A 21288-nucleotide genomic window follows, 5' to 3' on the forward strand; every position below is an offset into this window, starting at 1 on the left:
TGTAAGTTGACTTGTCTTTGGGGTTAGAAATTCTATTAAAATGAAACCAAATTGTAAATCTGGGCAGTTTAATTGCTAAAAAAAAGCCAAAGCACATAAATGACTGAATAAAAAGAGTTAGAAAAATTTTAATAATAGGAAGACTTCTTAATTTGCAAAAATTACATCAATTGAACTGAAATATTTTAAATAGTCCTCTTTCTCATCACACACACAAATCACAAAAGCAATTTAAAACAAGCTGCATTTTAGAAAGTGCAGAGGTACTATAATAATCTGTATTACTTATCTTCGAAAGCATCATTCCTAAAGCTGAAGTCAGCAATATATATTAATATATACATTCTCATTTCCCTCCCCCACTTACATACCCTCTTAAAAATGTTGCCGTTAACAACGTGCATAAATTGGCAACAACAAACAGAAGGTACCAAGTAAACAATTTGGTTTCTTTCAAATTTTTTAAATGATGTAAAGGTCATTTGCATTCCATTAACCAGATGGCAGCAATCATTTTATTTTCATATAAGAAAGCAAAATAAGGTCTAAACCAGCCTCTCATGGGGGAATTTCTTTCAGCCTATCCTTCTGTCTGTACATGAAACAAATCAGAAATCTATCAGCTCTATATTTAAAGCTATCCAAGTGTCTTTGTAATATGGGTGTCACGAAAAATCTATGGGAAAACAGCACATACAAAAACCCCCTAAAGAACCCAAAACAAAACAAAGCAAAACAAAAAACCCAAAATCACAAACCAACAACCCACAGCTGTGTAAAAGCAATTTGGGTAGGATGCAGTAGGTAGTCTATGAATTCAGTTTATTTCTGACAATGTGAAACAAGCTTCTGAAAATTCTTACAAAAAAGAGCATTAAAAGCTTTCTTCACTATAATCTGTCATATGGTAATATATGGATTCTCACATATTATTTCATAAAGTCCTTTATGTGTCTTTAACAGACATAGTGGAGAGCTAACATTAGTAACATTTGCAAACAGCTCTCTATGTTTTCCGTGTAATTCTTTTTTGAGATACTTTCAGAACAATATGCAAACATGGTGATACATATTTACAAAAAGGCCTATAAATACTTGTGTATGTAAAATGGCCTGTTCATCCTATGGCGAATAACTTCAGGTGAAGAATAAAAAATTTTGGTTTGTTGTTAAAATCAAGAATGAAGAAGAAAAATAAATTGGGGTTCTGATTCTGGGGAGTGAAAACTAGTGTCTTAATGGATTGAGTCAGGGGATTTTTTTGTTCTCTCCTCAATTTTTTTTGAACTTGATAATAGCTAACATGAATGTGAAAAAGGAGCTAAATGTATCTAGAATCACGGAAAGAAATGTTTTTCATACCATGTTTCTTGGATATTATACGATGGCTGTATGTCTAAGAACACACACAAGGTTCTGTAACACACCATTTTTGTTAATGACTTACAAAGGAAGTTTGCTGATAATGTGTGTAACTGGCACAATCATTCTCTGTAGCTCTATTTTCAATGGTTGAGAAATTTTTACTACTGTTTGAACCCAGTATGACATCTTGGATATATCATGCTACAGAAAAGAGCGTCAGTGAGACTTCAAATGAAAAAAAAAGATGATTTTGTAAACATCTAAAATTACTTCTCTTCCTGATAAAATGATATTGTAATCATGAATAAAAACAAAATAATAGGATAGCAATATTTCAGAAATATTTTAAATCAGACTTGTCTTAATGCAGTGTAATTCTTAAGATGGAGTGAAAGAGGGTCAGGGAAGAACTGCCATGCTTTTCTTTTAACTATTTGACTGATGTGCTAAGTGAAGTACAGCTGCTCAAACAACTTCTCTTCTGTTTTTCTCTTAATTACTATTTCTTATACATGTTTTGAGATGTTAACACTGTAACTAGTTACATGACCATGTACTTACTTCTATCACACAAACACCATACTTATGTTGTTCTTTCCACATTAGCTTTAGACATATTTTTAGATTGTCCTTAATAGCTTATATGATTGATACATAAAAGTATTTTCGTGTGCATATATTAAAAAAATATTTTGAAACTAATTCCCAGTATTTGGTTTCAGAAAACAAGTTAATGCAATTCAAAGCATGAGCTGCCTTTGCCCTAAGCTTGTTAGAATGTCAGCCATACACCTCTGATTGTGTTTGATTGAATCTAGCAGGGTCTGGGCAAATTAGAATAATAACTTTAAACCATTGTTTAGCATTTGCTGATGATACAATCACTGGGTCATATATACACTCTATGAAATTTCCATCAGGCTTTTAAAATACTTTTTCTACAATCAGCACATTGGGCGCTTTAAAGGTCAAGTAAGACGACAGGGCTTTTTGCATAATTATAAATGTGGAAATGCATACAGCAACTCTCAAGCACTTTTGCTGGGTAAGCTACCAGTAATTGTGCCTCAGTCCAAGCCAGCAGTAATAGTTCACAGTTTCCTCATTTGTAATCACACAAATGTAGTGATTAAATAGTGGCCTATTAATTATAACCCGAAGAAGAATTCTGTCTAAACAGTCCTAAATCCATTGCTCAATGCCTCGCAGGTTAGAATGATGGAAAGGTCAGACAATAATTTGATAACTATTGATATAGCAGTCCCTAAACATGGCAATGTCTGTATGAAATCTAAGTCCTTTTACATAATATCTTTACCTTCTGACATTTTTCAGTGATGATTAAATGACATTTTTAGGGTTATCATAAAATGGTAAAAAACTAACAAAATAAATGGTAGAAGAGGAGGATGGAAAGCGGGATGTTCAGAAAAAGTATTGTGCCAGTCATGCTGTGCAGCCTTGCTGGGAATAAAAATTCTTTTACCTGTTTTTTCTGATAGAAAAAGGAAATTTTTTGTTCTAGAAACAAGATTGAAATTCACATGTCTTTAGAAATTTAATTTGAATGTGGCCATGCTAAACAACAATAAATAATTCACTAATACCATTGAACTGTTTAGTTTGTAATAATAGCATTCAGTCTATTATACAAAATCAACAAGATATTTAAAACATCTATACCAAATATGAGTTGTGAACCACCAAAAGTAAAGAAGTTTTATCATATATCATAACACAAATAATCACTAATTTCCCCAATTGCATTGAAGACAATTGTTTAATTGAAGCTGAGAACATATTTCACTTTGATTATATTTAGTTATTATTTATAGATTTATTAGCTTAAAAAAAGACAACTTGTTTTTCACTCAGTAGCTGGAGGTTTACATTTTCTGGTTTCATAATCAAACTGTTTTTTGCAGTAGAATGTTAATTTTTGTAAAATTAAGACAAAACAATAAACCTACTATCACTACAATCAAGAGAAACTTTTTCTTAACACACATTTAAAAGGTTGGATCAATTTTTACCCAGCATTGGTTTTGAAATCTTTATGGCTTTTCAAGGCTGTTTGAGGCAACTTTAGGAGCTGATCATCTGGACCTCTCTACTCAGAAAGATTTCTGTGGTTTCAGCACATTTCAGTGTTGAAGATTTACAAAATCTGACTGAATAAAGCACTGAGCAACCTGTTCTGACCTTGGCTGGCCCTGCTTTGAGCAGGAGACCTCCTGAAGCCTCTTTTAGCACAATTCTACAATCCTAGACAGAAGGTGAAGACATCTTCCTTCAGCAAAGAAAATTCCAGGAATTCCATACTAATAACAGTTACAGAATAGGGCAGAATCTCTTATTTCCTGCAGTAGATTTATCTGGATAGAATATATACCAGTTCACTCACAGTCATTACATTTTCACTCTGCAATAAAATGCATAATTTTAGACTGCTCTCATCTGTTGGTGCTGATTTTGCCCTACTGAGACATCAGGTAACACACATTTCCTTGTTGCAGATAAACTTATTAGTCAACAAAATATTTATTCTCATTTGTCTGATAGCATATTTCCTGGGCCTGAAGCTGATTTCTTCATCTGGTCTTACATTTAACTGTGATTTAACTAAACAAATAAGAGCAATGAAGCTAATGATGCAAATTTCTCTAATAATACAAGAAAGGAAAGAAATGAACTTTGTTTCATATTCTAATAAATAAATAAATATAGTACCCCTTTTTCTTTTCACAGAAATTACACTTACACTACTACACTAAAGTCCACAATTTGAGTTCAAATCCTAACATGGAATCATTCATATTTTTACAAAGTTATCACTATTTCTGTTACAGGTACTATGGAAATTACATATTATTTTCAATTCTGAATTTACAAAATTCACTGGTTAGTACAATTCAGGAATCATTTCAAACTCATCTTGCCAAACTATTCCACCATAAAAGTTTTTATAGACATGACCTCAGACTTGCCAGTTGGCCTCAGCCCAGGGACTAGCCTTCACATTTTAGTTTAATTTACTATTATAGCTATGGCTAAAGAAAAAACAACTATCTATGCCTCTGGCCCTTTTGGTCTTTGCAGTTTCCTGCTTCTAGTTTCTTGCTGCTCACATCATACCAACCATAGATACTACTTACAGAAATTAAACTTAGAAAACTATATGCACTTATTTAAAGCTTATGCAAATGTGTCACTTAGGGAAAAATTTGGTTCAAATGAGAATACTGTATTCAAGTATTCAAACAGCAGGAAGCTTAGAGTTGGATTTTGACCTGAAACACTGTAATTTTAAGCGAATCTTAAAGACTGCTTTTAATAAAAAAATAGTTACATTGTGGGAATTCATATATACATCAACTCTGCTGGCCAATGTTATTTCTGATCTCTATTCCCTATCTGTGTTCTCCTTAATATAAGTTCCATGCTTATGACATGTGGCCAAAGCAGCCATAGAACGCTGAACCCACTTTTAGTATCCATAACTACCCTGTGATGTTCCATAGAAAATAATACAGAACAAAGCCTGATGTATTGTTATTGGCCTGTTATTAGAGTCCTATTTTACTGTTATTATGTCTCTCTCCCTGCAATAAACAGCTTCAGAAGATAAAGTAGAAAATGTTAATTCTTATAAGTGACACTAATGATCTCTTTTGAGATCCAAAGCAAAATAAAGTAGCTATGACAGAACCATTTTTAGATTTTTTTTTGTTAAACAATATGAGGAAGAAAACTTCACAACACACCAAAGATTTGTCACTTGCATGATTCTAAATTTTAATGAGTGTCTTCTTTAAGGTAGAGTTCTGAGAATGTCTAGAATGTGATTTGTACCCAAGATGTAGCATGACTAAATAAGCTTTTATCTTAAAGAGGCTGTAAAACAACAGTTTGTATCAAACTAATTGGTGGTATTAAATCACTATTAATTGTTATTAGGGTCAATTTAGTATAATTAAATCCATTGTGCTCAATGATATTACAAGGAAAAGGCTGTTGATTATTTTCTGTTGATTTATAAGTTTGTGAAAAATAGCCAGTCTGGAAAATTAAAGAATATGTGCAACATCTTAAGCTTCGTTTTCATAATGGGTTTTGATTTCAATTAGGATTTTTTTTAAATTTGCATTGATGCAAAATAACATAACATTACTTAGCTGAAAAAAGTACCATAAATTTTAAACTTTTGTTTTAGTAGAAGACTTGATCAGTGCAAGGTAGGGTTTTTTCCTGTACTCAGACAGCTATGTAAGCAAAAAGTCTACTTTGATTATTCTCAATTTTTGGAAACTAAATGCAAGATACAAAAAATATTAATGTAACATTTCCTTTCTCTGTGGAATCTTAATTCTTACTGAATGACTAAAGTAATTGCTGTACCAACTTGAGAACAGCAAAAGGTATTCTGCCATGTATGGATATGTAGGGCCAAGATCTTTCCTACACAGTTCAAAAGGAGTATTACCCTGTAGCATCAACAGTATTGCCCCATGATTGTTTACTGACAGAAATTTTGTTTCTGAAAGAATGTTAAATTGATAATTTTAAGAGGGCAAATTTCAAGCTAACGTTTTAAAGAAATTCTGAAGTTAGTGGAGGGTTGTGAATACATATAGTAGATATCATGGAGCCTGGATAATCTCTAAGGCATCTTATATAGTTACAGGTGTGGTTTGAATGGCAGCTTAAGCAAAAAGCCCTATATGAGCCCTGGCAACATGTGTCAGTAGACAAGGAAAGAAAGAAGAAGAATAAAGCGGTTTAAACATGGAAAAAACAACCAAGACTTCTGAGGTCAAAAGCGTGCCATTGAAGGCATTCTGAATTGTCTCCCTTTTGTTAGAGAAACTTATCCAAAAAGTCATGAGCCCCCTCTTTAAGGATGGACTTTATTTAGCACAGAAGATAACTAGATTCTTAAAAGAATATTTTTAATAATTAAAATGCAGCAATAAGCATGATTAAATAAAAGCCTTGAAAGCAAATTTTTTCTCTAACTTGAAATAAATTTTCTACTAGATACAGTTGGTCCTAAACAAAATCTCCTTCTTTTGTCTCTCCTTTGTCTTCTTTTTTTTCAGGATTTTCTGTCTGCACTGCTGCTGCAGACTCTCTGCAAGCTCCATCCTGCCCTTCAGGGAAAAAAAAAGCTTATTTGCTTTCAGAAGAGGTGCAGTCTCCCTGCCTCCAGATAACTCTGACTGAAAGGGATTCATGTGGGATAAAGCAAAAAGCCAGCTTCCTTCTTGCTAAGTAGGAGTTACAGTGTACAGAATTCACACAGCACTGTCTGAGTAAACAAGCCTGCTATACTGCCTGTCCTGTTCTTTGCATATCCCGCTTTATTCAGAGGAGAAAACGACTGCTTGCATCATCTTTCAAATACTCATGCTGCCTCATATCTGCTGCAGTACAATGACTTAAAAAAAAAATGTGTGTCTTCAGGTTTCTGGATGCAATGTGCAGTGCCTATCAGCATTTTTCTCCCACTACAGAACTGTCTAATTATTTTCATTTTTCCATTTCTGGACATGTCTCAAATAACAGAGTGGTGAAAGGGTATCTAGCAGACAAAAAGATCTTTGAGGTGAGAGTGAATTACACCTCTTATATGTCTGCACTACTGGCTCAGCCTTGAGCATTACCTCAATACCCTGAGACACAGGGTTAGCAGGGTCAGAAGGGAATCTTTACCCACTTTTTATTTTCATCTTTTTACTGAAGTACTGGCTGGGGTTTGTCAGACAGAATGATCTGTATACATAAACTGCCCACCAATGCTGTGGGTTTAGGAAGAGGTGACCACAGTAAAGTGTATCTTAGGAAAATATTTAATAGAAGGGCTTGATTTAAATGAAGTCTATGTTTTTCCTAGACTTTAAAAAAAATATTTATCATTTAAGATATAGAAGAGGTCAAACTAGTGGTCCTTTGGTGGTCAGATAATGTTCCCTTCTGGCCTGAAATCTGAAACCCAAGAAATTTTAGAAATTTTAACTTAGATAAAAACAGTAGCTTATGTTACCGTACGCTGCTGTGTTCAAATCATGTCAAATGTTCATCCACAGAGAGAAAAAGTTCTATAAAATATTTTTTAAAACCTACACTGTTTTTTTCTCCACTAAGCTTCCTTTATGATAGCTCGTATATTTACTCCTTATTAATATGCATATATTGCATAAAATACATTGATATCATACGTGAAAACCTAAGTTCTTAAAATCACTTTGATTACAAAATCAAAGACCTCTGTGCATTTAAGTGTATAAAAGGAAATACTAGATTGTGTGTATTATATATGTTGTCTGCTTTCCTAAAACTAAACTCCATTCAGAAATAGGATACTGTTACATTCTATTACTTTTTATAAGGAAAAAATAGTTATAATGTATTTTAAAAGTCAGCTGATAATGTTACTACTTTATTTTTAAAAATAGCAATTTGAGTTATTCTGGTAAGAAAATTTTGAAGGTTCTGTGAAATTAATAATGTGAACAATAGAGTTAGGAACTATTTTATAGATTACATGGGATAGAACAGGATTTAAATATTTTAAACAGAGAACCAGCTAAAGACATGTCCTCCCATGATGGAGGAAAAGCCTCCAGCAAATACATTAATTGTTTAGAAAATATCTCTATTTGGTGATACGCAGCAGTCAGTAAGAGAGGCAAGTTGTTTCTTTGCTTTTTGTAATAAAGACAGACAAAGAAAGGCAATTTCTAGCCGAGGAAAAAAAGAAATAATTTCTGAATCTAGAATTAAAATATACTTTTGTTTTTCACAATAAAGACACTTCAAAGAACAGTAGAATCATTAGTTGTGGTTCTCTTTAAAAAAAAAACTAATTCAGCCTAACTGGTATTTTAAAAATATCTAGGTATGACTGCAGTGATACACTGCACTTGAAACTTATTTCTGGTATTTGTGCACAAAAATGATCTTCAGCTGTAGAAATCTATGCTTATTCACAAAGGAAATTGGGTAAATACAAATTCATGGATGGCCTATCTCTTTCCTTAATAATTGTTCAGCAGCAGATATAATAAATGCATTCTCCTATTCAACCTATGTACAGATCAACCTACGTATGGATGAGTTTTCTTATCTGTGTTTTTTAGTGAGATGCTCTTATTGCTCTCTAGCATCTAGAGAGTCATTATTTCCACAGTGCTTTAAGTCATTAAAAAGGGAGAACTATCACAGAATAATACAATAATTAAGGTTGGAAAAGACCTCTAAGATCACCCAGTCAAACCATTAACCAAATATTGCAAAGTTCATCAAAAAACTATGTCCCTATGTGCAACCACTAAATTTTTTAAAAAATACTTCCAGTGATGGTGACACAACCACTTATTTGGGCAGCCTTATCCAATGCTTAACAACCAATACTGTGAAGAAATTTTTCCTAATATCCAACCTAAACTTACCCTGGTGCAACTTGAAGCCATTTCCTCTCGTCTTGTTACTTGGGAGAAGGTACTGGCCTCTGCCTGGCTACAACCTCCTTTTGGGTATTTATAGAGAGTAACACGGTCTCTCCTGAATCTCCTTTTCTTCCCGCTAAACAACTACAGCTCCCAAATAGAAAAACACATTAAAGTATATTTAAACTATAAAGTATTTATGAGATAAAGTAAAAAATAAAATTACTCACAGGAGGGAATATTATTGGCTTGATTCCTCCTCTACTGATCTGTGAAAGGATTAAAATCAAATTAACTCTCTCTAAATGTGCTCTGCACATTAGCAGAATGAACTGGAAAACACATTTGTTCTGAGTAGAAAGATTTCAAAACTTTTCCTCTATTTAGTGTTTTTTGATTCTTATTTGGCTTCAGTTTCACAGTTCATAAATCAGAATCTCTTTTGATTCTGTTGCTTCAATCCAGTATTACCATTTCTGTGGTACTGTTATGCTCTGCTAGTGGGCAGTAATAGCGTCACTTCACAGTGACAGAAATCTTCAACCCCCAGAAAGTAGTTGTCCACCTTTTTAGCTAATTTTGCCAATAGTCAACCTATGCTGTTACAAAGTTAGTATCTTTTTCCTTTCACAAGTATTTCATAATACCCTTTTTGGGGATATTGTTCATTTTTCCCGCTCATCTGTGTGATAGTTACCCTATGTATTTGACATTAAATTTCTTTATCTTTCTCCAAAATCCCCAAACCAAAAAGAAAAAATAATCCTTCCAATTTTATTCATAATTCATGATCAGTTCATTCCTATTTTCCACTTTACAAATCCAGGTCTTGACATCAGTATCAATATTTCCAATGTTCTAATTATTTTCATTCCATATTAAATGAAATTGCCTGTATTTCTAAACTGTATTCTCAAACCAGTTTGTTTTCAGTGACTTACCATCTCGGAAATGTATATTGGACATTAAGTAAGCAGATATAACCTACTTAAGACTTAACATACAGTGAATTTAAGAAAGTACAAATGTAATGTTATTATCAGTGTTAATACATCATAAATAAATTGAACTAAGTATAAAAACTTGTACTTTTTCCAAGTAAGCTCCACTGATCTGAGAAAAGTTTCAGACCATATAAAAATTAGAAATTATTAGATAAGTCAGCACATGTATTTCATTCACTCCTAATTTTATACTAGGCACTTCAGGAGGGACTGAAAAAAAGACCAACAAAACTGTAGCTAAGAAGTATGTTTGTGAAGACACTGTCAATGGCCAGTTTTGAGGTCCAGCAACTTCCTAAATCTTTTGTATTGGTAACAAATATAAAACAGGTTAAACCCTGCTGAATCCAAATACTTAAACTTCTTGCAGCTGATGCAAATCTACTGACAGCTTTCTTGGGAGACATGAAGAAAATTAAAAGACCCTGAAGCTATTTTATATCAAGAATATATTTCTCACTGCATTTTATAAATATTTAATAGAGTTCTCTAACTAAACATCAGCAATTGCTAAGAATATCTTTTGACTTACACTGGGTTTTGAGGATATGGACCATTAAGTACGGAGTATATGACATTTACATGGTGCATGAAACAACAGATGAATGATTTTTTCACCCATATGCTGTCATGTTAAAAATGAAGGTCAAAGTTCTGCAGCTTTGTGATAAAATAAATATAGGAATTTACAATAAAAGTGAAATAAAAAGAACCAAAGAAAAAAAAAGAAACAGAGAAGCATCTGCAGAATTTGCTACCTACTTTATCTATCATATACTTATCTTACCTGCCTAAAAGCCCTAGGGAAAATATGAAGTTTGCAGTATGTTGTGACGGCTAATAAATAGAGGATACTTTGCACGATATGGATTATCTTAGACCCTCATAAAAAACTGTCAAAACCAAATAATATATAAGCTCCTCAATGAGCATATGTTGCATTTTGGCATGATTACAAAGATCTTTTTCTGACTAGAGGAATTAGAAAACTTTTACATCTCAAAGCAGGACGATCAATCATCAAAAGTCCTATAGGTAACTAGTGCAAAGTTCAAATTAAAAACAATAGGAGTTAAAGGAGAGGAATAAAACACTTTGAAAAGCAATTGTCAGATTTTCAGTCAGTTTCTGATGGAGCACCAACACCAGATTTTAATCTTAATGATCTCAGACAATTTAAAAAAATTCAAAAAGGATAGACTCATATTAAAGAATGAAGTTGTATTCATGACATCTACTGAATAATCAATTTATAAGTGGACAAATTTGCTAAAGCAATTGACAATTATGATCTGAGACCTCAATTATATCAAAAGTATTTTTATATACTATTTTTATCTGTACTGAAATGGAGAATATTGAGCCAAGAAAAGGCAAATTTCTAATATCGCTGCTGCAGTTTGGTTTGTTTCTGCAATAGATATTATTTTATCAACTGGTTTTGATGACAAAGATTGAAGAAGTAAAATCTTAAAGCAGTGAATGAAGGCAGTTTTATAAAGGCTGGAATGAGAAGATCATGATCAAACATCCCCTGCATTACCAGTAAGAAATCTTCACTACAAAACGAAACATGTAAACCTTCCAGTGTTTGAGTCTAACATTTCCTTTCCTTCATAATATCCTGCAGTAATCTAGTCCCTGTGGGATATTGCCCATATCCATTTTTCACTGTAGCTCACTCACTTCCCTGGTAACATTCTTAAGAAAACCAAAACAATAGTCAGAAATGTGAGTGAAACAGCTGCAATTTTCATTAACAGGCTTACTACACAACCACAGTAGATTACACATTAAATGCAAATTATATCCTAACCCAAATTATCCAAGATATCCCAGATTTTGAATCAAATACAGTCCTTATAGTGTACCAAAATTTATTAAATTATTACAGTTTTTGTAGTCACAATATTCCATCATCAGAAAAAATGTACTTCAGAAAGGCTGCTACTGTTTCTTTAGCATGAATATTGTGGTGAACCATGACAACTGGAAAAGGACATTGTTTGACAGTAATATGCACATTTATTTGCAAACATTAGCTGGTGTGTCATTTATTTTATTCACATGAGAAATTATTTTTGTGGGATAAAGGAAGCAGTAAATTGTTCTCCTGTAAGGCGAAAATAAAGATACTATTACTATCTAATTTTCACTGTACTTAAACTTGTATTAAACAGCACACACTACTTTTAAGTCTACTTTCATTTTATATGATATTGTAGAAGCAGCAGGCTCTTTGAAAATGGCTTATCTTCAGTAGCTGAAATGCATTGCTCCTCCTCAATTGAAAAGACAAAATCCTTTCCATCACAGGACTACACCAAAAGAGCTCCAAACAATTAAGATAACATTAAATAATTAAAATTAGCATTTTCTTTCAAAAAATATTATTTTTTTATTGTCATTATCCACAATTTCTGTTCATAGTACTTAATATATGCACAACAAAGAAAATCCTGTGTGCATAGCCACTATGCTACAATATGCAGTATCTCCTACATTCCCATTTAACTTTACCGGTTTCCCAGATACCATTGTTCAAAACTTATTTATCTCACTGAAAATCAGTTCTGAGAAGATTAAATATTTGCAAGCCTCTAGAAAGTTAGTGAATAAATTACAGCAATTTTTCACCAAAGTTATTCTAAGCTTTATTATGCTGTATTACACTGCAGTTGATTACAAGAAATGGTAACTTTATAAAACAATTAACTCAAATTTCAAGACTGACTCTATCAAACTTAATTGTCAACAATATATATTTAATTGTCAATAAAAGAAAAAAATGTTAAGCAGGTATATACAGAATGTATACTTTATAATTAATTCAAGCACATGTGAAAATGCATGAGATGACAGTGAGTCGCAACTCCAAATCTTTCTGATATCTGCATCACTAAGATTTTGAATCTTAGAATCATAGAATCACAGAATTGTTTAGATTGGAAAAGATCTTTAAAGCCATCATGTTCAACTGTTAAACCAGCATTTCCAAGTCCATCCAACACTAAACCATGGTTCTAACTGCCATGTCTACATGATTTTTAAATATCTCCAGCAATGGTGACTCAGCCACTTCACTGTACCGCCTCCTTCAGGGTTTTACAACCCTTTCTGTGAAGACTTTTTTCCCAAATATCCAACCTAAACCTCCCCTAGTGCAACTTGAGGCCATTTCCACTTGTCTGATTTCTTGTTAGTTCTAGGAAGAGACTGACCCCCACCTCACTGTAGCCTCCTTTCAGGGAGTTGTAGGGGGCTATAAGGTCTCCTTTCAGCCTATTTTTCTCACAGCCAAATGGCCCCAGCTCCCTCAGCCACTTCTCATGAGACTCACACAATTGGCCTTGACCCATTGATTCAGTCTGCCCAGATCCTTCTGCAGAGCTTTCTTACCCGCCAGTGAACCAACACCCCCACACGACTTGGTGTCATCTGCAGTATGTCATCTTAAACAATGTCCAGAACTATTTCCACTCTTCTAACGTGAGTAGAATGATTAATTATTGATTGTTCTGTAACTGAATCTCCTAAATGGTATGCATGCATTCTTTTTCAGCAGGAAAAATAAGCGTGACCCATTTCCTGAGCTGTCCTGAAATAATTTCCTGCAAATGAAAGAAAGTTCCTTTCTTTTTTACACTCAAAAGGAAAAGCAAAATTTAGAGATTGGGTTGGTTTTCTTTTGTCATGGGCTATTTTTATGGGCTGTTTTAGAGAATCAAGCTATTTTCTGCTTGATGGAGTAGGAGGAAAATGCATAGAATAAATGTATTCCCATCATGGTAATTAGTGGATCTCTGAGGGATGACAATGACATCGCAGTTTGAATGCTTCAGTGCCAGAGGAAAGGCTGTTTTTGTAGAGACTTCCATATTACTGAAGGTTCAGGTATTCATACTTTTTCTATTTTCAGGATCTTAAATCTTTCTGAAAATCAACAACAAACGAATAACAATTGAATTCTAATGGATTTCAACTATCTAAGTAACTAGAAATTTTATGTCTCCACTTAGCCCCTTTCTGTGTCACTTGGGACTTGTCTTCTTTGGGATCCTCTCTTACTTGTCTATTTAATGGGCTTTCAGACTACTTGAGTATTTAGTCTCTATTCATATAGAAGCTGCTTAATGATTTTATAATCTTTATATCTCTTCTCTAAAAATTATTTTCCAATTTAAATTCTCTATTTTGATATGGAGAGGGAGTCATAACCAAGAAATAAACAGAACTCTGTATGTTATTAGATTATAGAGAATCTCACTTTTATCAGTATCATCGAGCCTCTGTGTTCTATTTCTTTCCTGGTCACAGAGGAGCTTACACTTGCTTTAGCTTCCATTAGCATGGCTTGGTTTATGGTGCTCCTTTTTGGGTGATAAGCACAACCACAGTGGATTACTGGCTTATGCTCCTTGCATTAATTTGTGTATGTTACTGAACAGTCCTAGCCATGAGTGTGGTTCAATTTGCTGGAAAAAAAAAATATGATAGCAATGGTAACTGAAATGCAGAAACAAACTTTGATTCTCCTCACTGAGTACTCACTGCCACATCTGAGGCAGCAAGGCACAGTATAATGGATACACACTCCACTATATTTCCCATGGAAGGAAGAGGGGACAGTGTTGCCCTGCAAAAGTTCTTCATTTCACAATGTTTGGACAAAAAGAGTTATAAAAGGGCGATTCCAGTAAAAGGTATTTGTTCCTTCTGCACTCCTCCACAAAATTTTTAAGGACTAACTTACTCTTGAGAGACAAGCAGACAGCTAGCTTGCTTTCTTCTAGCTGGACAAGATGACTGGACCTATTTTAAGCTACCTAATAGGAACTAGGCACCCAGAGAGCACACTAGGTGCCTAACTTTCTGATAAAATGAACCCAAAACTTCCACTTCCAAGGCTGTGGATTCCATGAGCATGGATATTTGGTCATTCGACATATCTATGTAAAAAACCATGGAAAGACTACTACCTACCTCATTTTCCTACCTCATTTTCTTTTCATTTTATTCTCCTTCAGTTTCACATATTGCTACTTTTACAGGAATAATATATCCTATTACAAGTTGCAAGTCAGTGACAGCAATGAAAGTCATGGTGCTGCTTCTGCCTATGTATTTATTTTCCAAGATTTTTCGATAAGTCACACTCTCATTGTTGGAAATTCAACTATTTCCTGAACTGAGTAGCTTGGAGTTACTGTGCATCATCTTCCCTGACTGAATGTTTACGTTTGCTACAGTAAATGATTTCAATAACAATAAATTTATTTCCACTAAGCACGTCAGGGATGTGATGAGCACTGTCCAACTACAGTTTTAAACATTCTTTCCAAGGATGTGTTGTGGCCCAGACTACCATAACATGATTTTACAGTACATGTTCAGGTATCATAGTTTATCAGATATATTATCTGCGGGATTTACTAGTGGTCCAATCTATGTGATCTTTGAAACAATGATAAAACCAGAAAGCAGTAAACTTACCTAATTTGCACATTATACCAGTGTCCATCGTCCACTCTAGCAGTGGTAGTGATGTTTTTGACTTCTGCTGCGTCATCGCATAAATACTGGTACTACAGAGTGGGAAAAAGTTTTAATTACATTATTTCTAATAATTAAACAGTTTCAGGCATTGAAACCTGAATTTTAAAACGAGAAATGGCTTCAAAAAAAAAAAACAAAAACTTTAAGGATGTCATGTGTATCGAGGAAAATTAATGTTTCATTAAAAGTTCTGGATAAGGAAGCCTATTGTACCAGAAATATGCAAGTACACATATATGCTTCCTAACCTGCATGAAAATGCTTTAATCTTTGTGTATTGTACAATCACATATTATGGGTCTGATTTGCAAAGAAGTCAACCATCTGCAACCCATCTGAAATTAATACTGGCCATGGGTGAATTTTACTTAACATTTTATGGCTTCCTTACCCTTCCAAACACGTAATGTAGCGTGCAGGCTTGAGCATTTTGGAGCACCATTTAATTTCCTATACTAATGTGAACAAGTACTTGATTTCATGGTTTGTCTACTTGTAATTGTAGCTTGATTGTGAGCTTAGAACCATTTGTTCATTGGGCTTTAAATCCACATTTAATTGACCAGCTTTGTGAATGATTAAGTGAATTCAATTAGTTTTAGCATGGCACACTGGGATTTCTGAATAGATTTGTGTCAATTAAAGTACTTTCATATTTTATGGTGCTTATGATATGTTAGAAAAATATTTTTCTGCATCATTACTTTACCATGAATACAAGTAAGATGAACTTAAAGCCATCACCATTTTCTAAACGTTGGATAATTTCCTGCCCGTGACTAATTTCATCTTTTTTTTCTGGACAAAGATAGTCACAATATAATAAAAGACAAAAAAAATCATGATATAACAAAATAAACTAAAAGGTATTTTTCTTATTTTCTATTTATCTTCAGTTTATATATCTGTTTTGTATGGTCATGGTTTTCAAGTGTGAATGCAAATATAATACAAAAATGCTGTCTCCAACAGACATTTCACAGGTTTTACAAAAGAAAATAATTACAGGTACTTTGGGAAATGTTTAGCAGGAAAATGAGAGATAAGTTATAAGAAAAGTAACTTTTCTTTAATATCTTTTTACAACCTCTTTAGCATCTGCCAATCTCTTCATAAAGCTCTAGCTTTACCTCTTCCTCAGAAAAGATGGAATAATTTGTGGAAGGTAAAGATATACCATGATAAATACTTTACTCTTTAAAGTTTATAAACAAGTATATTCCTAGTTCATCTGTCCACAAAAGCCAAAAAAAAGGGTTTTTTTCCTGATCCTGTGGAACTGATTTAAGTAATATATGAAGTGAAAGATTTCTAGTTAGAGATAGGTGGTAAAAAAAATACACTCTATTCCTTAATATGGTAAATTTTCCTATGACAATTCACTCAATTTCTATGCCTATACCTATGACATAAGCCTTCCTTATGACAATTTTAATGAAATTCCACATGAGGAAATTCAGTTAGTTTAGGTATAAAATACAGTAAGTTAATTTGTACCACATGTAAAGACAAAACCTATATTTTTTGTTTTTGTGTTTTAATGTGTACTCTTGTGAGTCATATTGATCATATTAGCCAAGAATTGACATAACAGACAGCAAGTTTAACAACTATTTTCCTTAAAATACTGAAGATATCAAGAATCTTTGCAGTTTTATTTACTATCTTCTACAGTAAGAACATAAAAAAAGATTAAAATTTTTACAGATTCAACTTTTATTTACTTTATCTTCAGTGGGGGATTTTGATGCCTTACCTGTAAAGTACCATTATTGACGACAAGACGAATTAAAAAATGTCGTATTGTTTCTGGGCTCTGTTCAATATTTAGGAGAAGTCCATGCGGATCATTGGTCTTAAATTCCATATGGATGAAGTTTTGCATGTTCAAATGTAAGCCTTGAAATTCCAGGTAAGAATCACCATAGTAGCGAGCATAACTAAAATCTGTGAATAGAATTTTGATACATGTAAGGATATAAAGACATTTTTCGTCTTCATACACTGCAAGGATGTTGAGGTGCTTGAGCGCATTCAGAGGAGGGCAACGAGGCTGGTGAAGGGCTTGGAACACAAGCCCTGTGAGCAACAGCTGAGGGAGCTGGGGCTGTTTAGCCTGGAGAAAAGGAGACTCAGAGGTGATCTTCTCGCTCTCTACAACTTCCTGAAGGGTGGTTGTAGTCAGGTGGGGGTTGACCTCTTTCACCAGGCAGCAACTGACAGAACAAGAGGACACAGTCTCAAGCTGCATCAAGGGAAATATGGGTTGGATATTAGGAAAAAGTTTTTTACAGAAAGGGTGATAAAGTACTGGAATGGACTGCCTAGGGAGGTAGAATCACCGTCCCTGGATGTGTTTAAAAAAAGACTGGATATGGCACTCGATGCCATGATCTAGTTGAGTTGCTAGGGCATGGGTTGGACTCGATGATCTTGAAGGTCTCTTCCAACCCAGACATTCTGCGAATTTTGTGCTTTCTTATTCTGGTAGTGGTAGCAAAGATATAGGATAATTTTTTACATCTTTCAAGGATTCATATATGAATCTGAAAAATGATATTAGTTTTCTTCTGTCAAAGGTTAACACTGAGAGTTTATATAACTAGACATAAAGGTTTTTGTCAAATTATACTAAGCAAGCATATAGATCAATCCCTGAAAGACTAGGCTGCAAAGATGAAACACTTGGTACATATCTAGCAGCTTTGGCTCAATATTTTCTCCAAAATTAGTTGTTTACATCAAACCTAGATGCAAGAATGAATGGGTTTGAAGTATTTACAGAAACTACACAGTATGGAAAGGAAGGAAGACATTCTACAACCTAATTATGAAGTTGGCATCTTAATAATATATCAACTATTTTGTGGTGCTAGAGTGAAAGCTGAAAGTTTCCTGTGGGTCTATATCCAGCTTGTCTGATTTATCTATAAACCTCATAGCATTCAGCACCCTGTGCAATAACTGACAAGGGCAGGTGCAACTCTTATTTAAATAGAAAAGGTATGTGAATACACGGTTTCAAGCCAACCAGGTGACATAGGAATACACTTAAAAGGGGCTTCTTTGTATTTTTATTTCTTCCTGTCTCCTTCTTCCTTCTCATATTTCCTTTCCCTGCTCCTTTCCTCTACTTTTTCCCTTCCCTTCCCTTCCCTTCCCTTCCCTTCCCTTCCCTTCCCTTCCCTTCCCTTCCCTTCCCTTCCCTTCCCTTCCCTTCCCTTCCCTTCCCTTCCCTTCCCTTCCCTTCCCTTCCCTTCCCTTCCCTTCCCTTCCCTTCCCTTCCCTTCCCTTCCCTTCCCTTCCCTTCCCTTCCCTTCCCTTCCCTTCCCTTCCCTTCCCTTCCCTTCCCTTCCCTTCCCTTCCCTTCCTTTCCTTCCTTCCTTCTTCCCTACTTTTTCTCTCCTTTTCCTTTATTTCTCACTTTCCCTCATTTTTCCCCTTTTTCTTTCCCTTATGGTGTGCTTACAAGGGAACAGACATGCACATAGGTGCCTATTCATACACAGATGCAATCTTGCACTTTGGTTTTTTCACTTGCCAGTATTTAAACTGAGATCACTACATTTGTCTGCTTGTAAAGGCTTAAAAATATAGGTCATCTTCCATACTTGAGCAGTACGGTGAGCAGTAAAGTATTTTGATTTGTGTAGAAACAGGTATACGCTTTAGTCTCACAGCATACCACTATTTGTTTGATCAGCTTCATGAGACTGATAAAAATGTAAAGAAATATTAACAATTCAGCCATCTTATGAAAAATGTTGGTGCAACATTAGCAACCTATATACAATACACAACACATGAGTGAATTATTCCATTTCACTTTGATCAAATTTCACTCAGTCATTTCTACAGGGGTTTAGAGTATCTTTGAAGGTCACAGATCTCTTTTTAGTTTCCAAAATAGGTAAAATTTTAATCTGTTTTGACAACAACTCCAATAGCAAATACTTCACTATATATGATTAAATTCTGAACAAAAATAATACTGGGATAAAACAAAAACTGTTGATGTTGAACTTTTGTGTATCACTGTAAGGGTATGCCGAATTTTATCCTTTCACGACTTTGTATAAACTTAATTACAAAGTCAGTCAGTGCAGTCAAATCTCAAGCAAAGGTCTTAAGAAATTCTCAGTACTATATAAGAATTATCAACATATCCATACATACAACATGCAGTAAAATAGACCAAAAATTTCAAGCAATACCAATCAATAACCAGTGCTGCAATAAAAGAGATTTTACAATTTTAAGTGTATTTAATCCTTAAAAATACTTTTTTGAACTATAAGCCTGTAGGGGTAAATTTCAGAAAATTAAATTAAAAAGAAATGCTTTTTACACTTTATAGACAGGACAATTTCTCAGATAAAAGGCTTTCAAGAATTATTGCCAATCCGTAACCCTTGTTTGTTTTCCTTCCAGAGCAAGCCACTGAGCTCTAAATCTTTCTCTCATTCTGCTTGCCCTGAATTGCCCCTGAATAGATTTTGCTTATCCCAAGGAACCACTCAGTTATCCCCACACTCCTGAAAGTCTGGTATCTAACCGTCTCTTTTTCTTGATCCATTTATGAGATCAGTTTGGCTAAAAGACAGCAAAGTTGCACACAACATTGCCTTCCTGCAGTCCGAAATCCTGCTACCTTCCTAATATTTTGGAGGTGGGTTGTTTTCATTGTTGGGTTGTTTTTCTCTCCCACATTGATCAGTATATAATAAAGTTGACATGTGAGAACAGGTCAAAACTATGTCAGCTCTTCAGAGATTTGCTAACACAAGGCATTTGAGGCCCTAGATCTCACAGAAGAGTAAAATCTGTAATCATAAGTAGAGAAAAAAAAAAAGGTGGTTGCTGAAACAGTTTATTCACGATTTCTGAAACTGTAATTTAACTCTGATAACTGAGGTCAGACTGAATTATCTACAAAAATTCAAGGAAGACCAAACAAGCACAAGCTAGTGGCATCTACCTTTAACTTTCTATATGTAATTGTAGCAAGTGCACAGAGCACTGCAGAGAAAACTTGCTGCTTTATTCTGACAAAATCAATTTATATTTATTGTCATATGGCAACAAGTGATGATGCCTTGCAAGACAATACACTCCACAGGTCCATGGATTTGAGGCCAGTTTGGCTTCTTCTGGGAAATACATTCATGCTGCTAAACAGAAAAGTTCTTAAACAGATCATCTGCAGTAAAATTGCTGCAATTGCTCTTGTCCACAAATATGGAAAGAGTTAATGAGAAAAAGCACTGAAAAATATTTAGCAGGCTCCGGGTTTCTGTAAAATCCATAAAAATACTACTTCAATAACAAACAGGCTACATACCTTCCCACAACAGCTATTAAAATAAATCACTGCTGTAGTTTACTTGTTAAGATTCTCACATTATTTGTAACAGTACACAATTTCTTTTTATAGAACATAAGCTTTGCTTATAATCCTTCTACTGTATTTAGATGCAGTTTTTTCATCTGACCTCTGGAGTTGGCATCCTAGATTGCTTTTTGTCCTAATGGAAAGGACTCATCCCCCAAGCCTTTAGGAAAAAAAAAAAAAAGAAAAATCGAAACTGTATCTTATCTTTCCCTAAGAATGCCTAACACTTGCTTTCTAAAGAAACAGACAAGCCCTTTGGTTTATAAAATCCTCTCAGCTTTAGCTTTCTCCCCTGCATACATCCAGCTCTCTGTTTACTGGATTCATATTAATGTCTGAATGTTAAAAAATTTCAGATTCAGCTGTAACAGTAAGCAGATACACAGGCAGGTCTGAAATCCAGCTGACAGCCAAGCTTTGTTAACTCTTGCCTGGTTTTTTGTTATTCCAATGAGTACCAACTGCATCAGATTCAGAATGGAGGCCTGCAAATGTAAAAATTTTTGAGAGCTACACAATTGTA

General features: G+C 34.2%; 1 protein-coding gene across 1 annotated transcript in view; it reads right to left on the minus strand.

The window, feature by feature from the left end:
- EYS (eyes shut homolog) overlaps window positions 1–21288 on the minus strand; it is an 809794-nt gene that overhangs the window by 252153 nt on the left and 536353 nt on the right. Inside the window, exons 33-34 of the mRNA XM_068183727.1 lie at window positions 17130–17320; window positions 15311–15402 (exon numbers count right to left, since the gene is read on the minus strand). Of these exons, the coding sequence (XP_068039828.1) occupies window positions 15311–15402; window positions 17130–17320 (283 nt within the window). The remainder of the gene's footprint in view (window positions 1–15310; window positions 15403–17129; window positions 17321–21288) is intronic.

Source organism: Anomalospiza imberbis, chromosome 3, assembly GCF_031753505.1.
Source record: "Anomalospiza imberbis isolate Cuckoo-Finch-1a 21T00152 chromosome 3, ASM3175350v1, whole genome shotgun sequence".
In the NCBI taxonomy this organism is placed as follows: domain Eukaryota; kingdom Metazoa; phylum Chordata; class Aves; order Passeriformes; family Viduidae; genus Anomalospiza; species Anomalospiza imberbis.